The 9,602-nt window shown below is 41.7% G+C and overlaps 1 protein-coding gene across 1 annotated transcript; it reads right to left on the reverse strand.

Annotated features, from left to right (window-relative positions):
- Window positions 1-2,828: 2,828 nt before the first annotated feature.
- On the reverse strand, window positions 2,829-6,176 carry LOC134460460 (receptor-type tyrosine-protein phosphatase S-like). The gene is made up of 2 exons (XM_063212851.1): window positions 5,685-6,176; window positions 2,829-3,398 (listed from the first exon to the last, which is right to left on the reverse strand). Exons 1-2 carry the CDS (start codon window positions 5,896-5,898, stop codon window positions 3,373-3,375), a joined length of 240 nt encoding a protein of 79 aa, XP_063068921.1. The 5' UTR covers window positions 5,899-6,176; the 3' UTR covers window positions 2,829-3,372.
- Between the last annotated feature and the right edge of the window lie 3,426 nt (window positions 6,177-9,602).

Here is a 9,602-nt window from a genome sequence, read left to right on the forward strand (position 1 = left end):
GATGATGTCGATATTCTGCTTCTCTCTGCACTCAAAAACATCCTCAACTTTGCTAACGACCACATGGAAGAAAAAAATGTATGACACGACATCCAGAACAGATCCAGTGCAGTGCATTTATACTATAGCACAGACCAAATGCAAATGCAATACATATGTACATTTAGATTGAGTTTTTTTTAACATGTTTTAGCTTGTGTGCTTTTATTTGGACAGGACAGTGAAGTAGTAACAGGAGAGTAAGTGGGAGACAGAGAAAGGGTAGGGTTGGGAAATGGCCCTGTCCGGACTTGAACCTGGGTGTCTACATGTATAGTCAGGCTTCCCGCATGTGGTATGGGTATTTAGCACAGTGTTTTCCGCAGCATCTCCCTCATCTAGATTGTGCTTTTGACTTAAAAGGAATTCATGCTATTTGTAATGCTATCATTCACAAACAATATCTTAATAATTCCAATAATACTGGTAATACCTTAATGGCCGATCTCAAAAGGGGGTTCACTGATATCGTGTGAAGAATATCAATGTTATAACTGAAAACTGTCCATTTGTGTCATTTCATCGCTCTCCCTGGCTGTGTCCCATTATGATAATTGTTCATGCTGACTAAGAGCACACAGCTGCCACATGGTTTGACTTGGACTGACTTACCAAGGTACCAATTTAAAGATGGTGCATCAACTGAACTGAAGCCCTCTCCCTCCTGACCCTTCTTAGCCGATAGTGTTATAGGTGCGTGATGGCTGTGGTGTGTGCAGACTGCCCACTATGTAACTAAAACAAAATCAAAGCCTGTTGACAGTCTATTGACACCTGTTGACGTGAAAAAGGGGGGTCCCCGCCGAAAAAGTTTGGGAACCACTTGATGAACTCTTAATGACCTTCAGCTTTGTGGAAACCCCACCTAAACCTTGCAATAAGTATTGTAAACACACACACACACACACGCACACGCACACGCACACGCACACACACACGCACACACACACCTAACCCTTGCATAGGCCTAAGTATTACAAACACAAATATAGAGGAAACATAATTCTATCATCATTCTAAGTCTTTATCGGAAGGAAACCACCTTTATAATCATCACACATTTAATGTACATGCACATGAAAGCTGACATATACTGCTCAGTTTCTGCCATAATAGGGAGCTTGTCCATTTGGAGACGGAGATGTCACAACTATCCATAGAGACTACTTTTATATCATGACACTTGCTAATCTGCAGAGTATTTCCAATATTTCCAATTTCCAATTTCAAACGAGGAACGCCACTTTGGTTTTAAAGCGTCTGCCAAATGCAATGTAGACAGGAAATTTGATGACAGGAAAGAAGAAATGCAGTAATTAAAAGGTATGGTTTCATTCAACGATAATTTGACACAATGTTCAAAGTCAAAGGTAACATACAATACAATTTAGGCCTGTATACAAGCACACACACGTATGCACACACACAAACACACACACACACAGATGTCCACAGATCTCCAAACAAAACACTTCAGTTTTATCCCATACTGTAGGTCTGAAGTGAAGTCAGAGCAACTTTCTGAGCAGTTTGTCTGGGCAACAATACAATAAAATGTTGTTTATCATTAAAACACTTGTATCAAGAGAATATGGATCAGCAGCAGATAACATTTTTATCTATAGGCTACCATCAGAAAACAAAATGCCTAACATGCTGATGCCAGACGGCAACATTGCTTAAAAAGTTGCCCTGTGTATCATTACATTTACTGTAGGCTATACGTCTGATCTGCAATGGCAATTCTCCGGAACGTGTCCCCTTAACTACTGGTGACAAGAGAACATCAGTCATTTTTTATAGACTTTTATAATGACCTTTTATAAGAAAAATTCACCAGAGAAATATTGCACTATGCAATATGACAATGCTTATTTTCTACAGGAAGTTCTAACTGTACTGGAAATTCTACATCAGTGGTTCTTAACTTGGGGTGCGTCACAGATTTCAGGGGGTGCGCGGAGTTTTGTTTGTGTTGAGGTTGTGACCAAAATTCAGCAAACGAATATTATAATTAGGCCAAATCAAAACCAATTAAAACACGTTTTGGTCCCCATGTAAAGTCTCAAGCAAGACTCACAGTAATGATCACATAAATTGTTTTTACAGTAGTGTAGATGTTTGGGTTGGGGGTGCACGGCTTGTCTTGGGCACAGGTAAGGGGGTGCTTGAAGAAAAAAAGGTTAAGAACCACTGTTCGACATCATCCTCTCAAGATACTGAGTTTTACCTTGTGAATCAAACTTTAAGAAGTAGGGTACGTTCCAATATGCAACCTTGCGTCCTCCACTTGTGCTTGTGGCCTCATACCAGGAAGTAATACGTCATGATGGCATCACAGACGACAGCATTACATTTCAATATCTCGCAAAAGCTCAATTGTAACGTCATTTTCTCATTTGCATACTGGATAGTGAATGAAGAATAGTCCCCCAAAAATTGTTGTGGCTATAGGCGGCTGACAGCTGGGAAACTTTATTGTTTTCTCCACAGAGGAGGGGCCAGGAGGCGGGGCGAGGCCACAAGCACGAGTGGAGGACGCAAGGTCGCTTATTGGAATGCACCCGTACAGTACAATAACAACAGGATACTATACTGCCCTACAATCTTAGAACGCAGTAACTCTGAAAATGGCAAACTGAGAAAAAAGGCTTCAAAGTTTTCCATATGGCGCGACAACTGTGTTGCCGGTAAATTGGTGGTGACACTTCCTGGTAATGCTTGTTTAGGATAGAATTTTAATGCACACAAAAAACAAAAAAAAAAAACCATTTATGTGTCTTTTTGCCACAAAAAACAGAGTTACTGCGTTCTTGGCTGGTATTACTGCCACAAAATGGAGTTACTGCAGGAGTTACTGCGTTCTTAGCTTGTATTACTGTCTACTCCCAAACCAGTCCCATTGGAACGTGCAGCAGTAACTCGCCGACTTACTGCGTTTTGTTTAACTTTTTTTGGGTCATTTTTGCACTTTCAAAATGAGTTTTCTCCAAAACAGGACGGTGTTGCACCACCATTTTTGGACACAAGACAAATGAGGTAGTTTAGAACCCATTTCCGATATTTAAAAAAATCGACCATTTTGAGTTACTGCGTTCTTGTGTTGCACGGCAGTACACTATATAATAACCCAACAGCAGAGTGATCAAATGCCCTATGATCAGTGAGAGGCACAATCTTTAATCTAGTCTCCCCTTTTGTACTATCCTTTTGAGTAGGTGTGTATTATTCCCAAGTGATACCCCCACCGTCTTACAAATAAAAACAGCCAGGGTCCTCACGGTGTACACAGTCCAGCTGCTGTACACCTCCTCTCTGTCGCCCCCGTGTGGTTCAATTGGGACAAGTCTCCTCCACACCTAAAAAAAATTGTATCAAGGTGGGAGTAAAGGTTGTAAACAAAATGGACAGCGACTCCACAAACCTGCCTGTAATTTTGTAATTCATGTAGTTCAATACTAGAGTCTAATGTCTTTTTTTCTCTACTTGAACATTTATTTTTATTCTACTTTATTCTTTTTTATTCTACATCTCTTCTTTTTGCTATATTATCATCCGATGAAACAAAAGTTAGTATCCTGGAATGATTTAGGAAACATATTTTGTAACATCCCAGATGACCATAGATGACCTTTCTGAACCATGGCAGCACAGCATCACAGGAAGGTGCCTATTGTGATAAAGTCTCATCATGCTTGACAATCTGGGATTTTACACACTTCAGCCAATGCACCAATCCACAAACCTCATCAATAGTAAAATTTGAACTGCACTACTGGTAATTAAATTGTATAAAAAGTATTGTTGCAGGGCCCATTAGGGTGGTCACTGGTCACACGTTAATGCTTTTGTTACATTACACTTAGCTTACACTTTTGTCCAAAGCTGATTACAGTTAGTTACAGGGTATTTGGTTACAGTCCCTGGAGCAATGTGGGGTCAGGTGCCTTGCTCAAGGGCGCTTCATCCATGGCTGAAGGTGTGGGGAGAGGTAAGGGTGGGATACAAACCAGCAAATCTTAAGACCACCTCCCTAACCATTAGGTCATGGCTGCCCCCATTAGGCAATGACAAAGACAGACAAAGACCAACAAAGTTTGGGGTCTGTGCCTGCACTTTAGACCCGTGTAATGCTTGGTGCATGCACTCCCAAAAAGTAGTAATCACTCGAGATAATGAAAAAAGGAGGCGCACACAAGGCTTGTGTGAAAAATTTATATTGTAGTCGAAATTTTACAACAGAAGTCAGAGGTTAACTGGAGCAACAGACGTTTCGGACCCAGTCCATTCTCAATGTCTCCAGTAGCCAATTAACCTCTGGCTTCTGTTGTAAAATTTTGACTGCAATATAGGCCTACATTTTTCACACAAGCCTTTTGTGCGCCTCCTTTTATTATCTCAAGTGCCCCCATTAGGCCACAGCTGCCCCTGTACTGTACGCATTTTTCATGTACATGAGATGTTTACTAGGCAACCGTATCTCACTCATTTCGTGAAGTATTCACGAAAAAAATAGCTTAATTTTCGTGGTGCATTCACGTTATTTCCCGCCTTTCGTAAAGTCTTCACGAAAATAATAGATTAATTTTCACGCTGCCTATTCACTTGAATTGCCCGACTGTTGCCTAGCGACCCATTAGTTTGATGCCCTTTCTGTAGCCTTCCGTCACATGGTAATCAAACATTTCAAACAAGCAATTTAGGGTTAGGTTTAGGGTCAAGGTTAGGGTTAAGGTTAGGGTTAGGGTTAGGTTTAGGGTTAAGTAGTGTTAAGGTTAGGGTTAGGTTTAGGTTTAGGTTCAGGGGACACAAGGCGTAAGTACCGAAAGGGCGTCGAATTAGTGAGTCCCGAGTGTATCAGCAGTGTTCTGTCAGCACCCCCTCCCCGCTCCTGCAGACGTTTGGATAACCATAGCAGCAGTGGGGCAATTCAAGTGAATAGGCAGCATGAAAATTAATCTATTATTTTCGTGAAGACTTTACGAAAGGCGGGAAATAACGTGAATGCACCACGAAAATTAAGCTATTTTTTTCGTGAAGACTTTACGAAAGGCGTGAGATAGGGCTCTACTAGGGGTGGAACGGTTCACAAAATTCATGGATCAGTTCATATCATGTTGTCAAGTTCACGGTTTTCGGTTCTCTAAGGTTCTTTTTTTTTTAGTTCATGATAAATGGTGCACTGGGAATTTTAAACAATATTTATATACCTGTAACTGCAGTTATAAAGTGATGATGCGCAAGTTGAATTTGACCTTTTGCATGTGTCTGAGAACTGCCTCTTGTGCTAACCTGCGCTTGCACTTAAACTGTCGTCAGCTGATGTGCGCTGTCTGAGCGTTCCAAATGGCCTCTTTCAATTGGCTAATAGAATTTCGGACTTATCACTAAATATCCTACAGGTTTGTATAGGCTTATAATGTGAAAATGGTGGGATTTTAATTGTGTCATCCTCTGATTGGTCTCATACGCTAATGTTTTAATCAGAGAGACTGGATAAGATACTCCTAGAATCTCTGTTTTACATATTTTTCTGGGCAGTACATGAATTGCGGTTTGCCACGGATTGCACGGTTCGGTTCGGTATGGGTGTGAGTTGTACGGTTTCGGTTTTCGGTGCGGTCTGTGCCATCCCTAATGCTTACATTTGACTTTGACCTCTGCTGAGATCGTGCCCAGGGAACTCATCGCCACACAGGTGTAGTTGGCTGACTGTTGCGCATTCATCAGCTCCAACACATTTCGGCCAATTGGCGTCGAGTCCTCTGGTGTCAGATCCTCAGACCCAAGCATCCATTTGACGGAGGGCATGGGTGACCCCACGGCCACACAGGTGAGGTTGACACTTCCTCCTGGCATGAGCTCGTGGTTCTCGGGAAGGACGGAGAAGCGAGGGGGCACACGGCCCACTGAAGAAGGATGGACAAACACAACACAAAAAGGCAGAATTGGCAAACACAGGCTTGGAAGTATACATGCTGCAAAGCTAAAGGAAGCATAGAAAACAATAGGACATGTGCGTGTCCCCAGTTCTCTGAAGGAGAATGAGAGAGACGTTCCTCTGTTTAGGAGAGGTCCTCATCGTATGAGACATCCACCGAAGCACCTTTATAATCACTTGCGGAGGCATAAGCGTAGCCGCTCTTGAGAGGTTTATTAAAATGGGGGCGCGCATGTGCAAGTCCTCTTTCCTTTTTCAAATGTATTTTTTTTGTCTGCCACCGGATTTGACGGACGCCTCTGAGTAAACAGGGTCAGTCCCCTGACTCAAGCTCACGTCAAAAATTGTATCCATCATTTGCACTGACGTCACAATATTGCGTAATCATTTTCGCTGGATAGCAGAAGTACACATTCGTACATAGGAATTGTGCAGACGAAGACAACTTTGACCACAAAATACGAAATAAACACGTCGTTCTTGTCTTTTTTTTAAACGGGATATGTACCTGGCGTTATAAGGCTAGGTTGGCCACGGTGGATGTGTTCAAATCAGCTTTATTCAAAATGTATTCTGCTCCACTAGGTGGCATAACGGGGACGGGCGGTACGTGAAACTGGGAGAAGAAAAGAAAGTTGTTGCTTTCCAGCCATGAACTTACTCTGCCTGCGATGTATTTTTTTTATCCCGTGTTTATTTTCTTCAGTTAAGTTGTGAACTTAAACCAAACCTCTGCATTGGCAAAATACTAGCACCTTAATGCACCGTTTCTTCATTGGTGGCTGGGCACCGCGGCTGGCATCCTCTCGTGGCATGGCACAGGTAAGATAATGCTGCTAACCTAACTTACTACAAGACGCACGGTACATTTTGTGTCAGGCATTTTGCAAAGTGGTCTTTTGAAAAGCACATCTTTTCATCTCGGATGTATCTTGTAGGTTAACTTGGATGCGTTTCGTTTCATCCAAGTGAATTTCATTGTTGTTTCAGCCACGTCTGCCCAATGTATCTATTGTGAAATATATTTCTATGTCTTATCGTCTGTTTACATGTCCAATGTTACATGTTCATTTGTACCGTATTTTTTATTATTGACCACTTATGTTACCAGTCCACTGTCCTGTCTTGCACTTTCTGTCTGTCTGTAAATTGTCAGTCCTGTCTGTCCTGGCATGGTAGAGAGAAAACGTAGGCTAATTTCGTTTCCCTTGTATGACCATGAAGAAAGTGACAATAAAAGCTGACTTGGCATATACTTCAATGTTTCAAATCGGTGTTGCATTACATTGCACATGTAGAAACACATAGGGCAGAATGTCGGTTACATACTTTGATTAGTTTAAGCGTAAATAAATCATTTGAAAAGATGATTCATTTAGTGAAAGAGAAAGAAAAGCACAACAAACCTGTTATTTATCTTTATTGTTTTTATTGTTTTGTAAGGTTCATCAGTCAGGTGGTCAGCACCCAAACTAAAACCATGAGTCATGGTGGCCAGGATGACGTCCAAGAATTGCATCCCATCAGCACAGGTAAAGACTAGTAAGTTGGGATGAGTGTTATTTTCTGACATTTTACATCACATTTTAATTCAGACTATATTGCCAAGGGAGTTAATTATTCAGTACTGTACCGGTACATTACAAATGCATGGCTAGATTAATTTAAATAGCATGTTTGTCTTTTCTTTTTTTTTAATTAGATGGGGGAGCCAACATGAAGAGGTGTCCAGAGAGGCTTCTTTCGCTTGGGCTTTGCAACAGCACCAGGACCTCACCATCAGTGATGCTGGTTTCCTCATCCATCGGGCCTACTTACATTCCTCACCTGATGCACTGATCACCTGTACCAGTTGTTGGAGTTTTCAGCAGGGCTCTAAATTAACTTTTTTCATCACTAGCCAAAATGGCTAGTATGTTAATCTCCAAACATACCGGTACATTACATAATGGGTCAAAGTGCCAAGTATGTTTTCTTTTCTACCGGCCAAACTTAATTTTCCCCAGCATTTGGCTGGTGGGTGTACGCCTGGTTGTCATTGATAGTGAGTAGTTGTGATAATAAATAACTGAAATGATGAAGTCCATCCAGACATGTCTTGCTTATTTTATTGTACTAATACAACAACGTAGAACATTTTCTGTGAAAGTGAAGTGAAAGCCCAACTGGGAAACTCCAACTCACATTGACATTGTGACACAGCACACAAGTGTTCACTGCACGAAATTGCATTTATGCTTCACCCGTGCAAGGGGGCAGCCCTCAATGGCGCCCCAAGGGAGCAGTGCGGCGGTACCATGCTCAGGGTATCTCAGTCATGGAGGAGGATGGGGGAGAGCACTGATTACTTAACTCCGTCCCACCAACCTGGTGGGTCAGGAGTCGAACCGGCAACCTTTGGGATACAAGTCTGACACTCTAACCATTTACCCATGACCGCCTGTCAATCTTCAGTCTAGTCTAACTAATTATATTGTCTCCACTAAATGTATATCTCAGGTGACATTGGTATACTAGTATGGGGATAGTGCTGTATGTAAATAATATTAACCCATTTTAGCCGGCACCTGCAAAAAATGCCAGCTAATTGCCTATGCCCTTTTTAAGAAAGGTGCCCTCATCCTATTAAAAAAAACAATAACTAAATAAGTCTCTGAAGCACATACAAACATGATATGAGTTTTAAAAGCCAAGACCATCCTCTTGGAACATGTTAATTCGGCTCTAACATACCCACATTTTTAATCTAAAAAAAATGTCATGCCTGAATGCTGTGTCGCTCCAGGCACCTAGGTCAATACAACGTGTACACAGCATCCAGCATCAATGGGTTGACTATTACAGGCCTAGTTCAGATAACCATTTATTAATATAAATAAGTACTTGCACGTCTATTGTACATGTCCACCCTAGAATAGATATCCCCTCCCATCACCTACATAACCTTGAAATGTATTTGTACTTTGTGTCTAAAAATAAACTACTACATTGAGTTGGTGTGATTAAGAGGTTGAAATCGGCTAAACTTGGCTTGGTGTGCTGGACCTCTGACTCTTCCATACATCCAATCTGTCATGACATCAGATCATCGCTCTTCTCATCTGGAGAAACAGAAAGATAACACTTAGCTGACACTTATCCAAAGCAACTTCCTTACTCACAGTGAATTGCTAACTGACCCTGCAGCATGGGGCTAGGTGCCTTGCTCAAGCCACAGCCTGGATGGGAGGTGAAGGGAGAGGTGTAGTATGGGATTTGAACCTGCAACCCTCCAATCTTAATACCACTTCCCAAACCATTAAGCCTCTGATGTGTGTGATTTCAGATGGCAGACAATTTGGATGACAACACAACAAAGTGGTGCACTTTATAGGCCTATTATTGACAAGGACAACACCAAGACTGGTGGGCCTAAGCATACATAAATAGGCCAGGGTGGATAAGGATAATGGACTGGCATTTCATGACAGCATCATGCTGGAGAGTAGGCTCAAGCTACTTGGGAAATCACCGCTAGAGATGTACACATGGTTTATTTTTACATTTGAACCTTAACAGTATGAACGTCATAGCCGTGCTATTTCACCAAGAGCTTTATGAATTCTGTGTTTACGTTACAGCC

Source organism: Engraulis encrasicolus, chromosome 2 (genome assembly GCF_034702125.1).
Source record: "Engraulis encrasicolus isolate BLACKSEA-1 chromosome 2, IST_EnEncr_1.0, whole genome shotgun sequence".
NCBI lineage: Eukaryota > Metazoa > Chordata > Actinopteri > Clupeiformes > Engraulidae > Engraulis > Engraulis encrasicolus.

Coding starts and splice junctions, on each gene's coding strand:
- LOC134460460 (XM_063212851.1), bottom strand. CDS start 5,898: ATGCCAGGAGGAAGTGTCAACCTCACCTGTGTGGCCGTGGGGTCACCC. Junction 3,399..5,684: donor AGCAGAGGTCAAAGTCAAAT/GTAAGCATTAGG, acceptor AATTTTTTTTAG/GTGTGGAGGAGACTTGTCCC.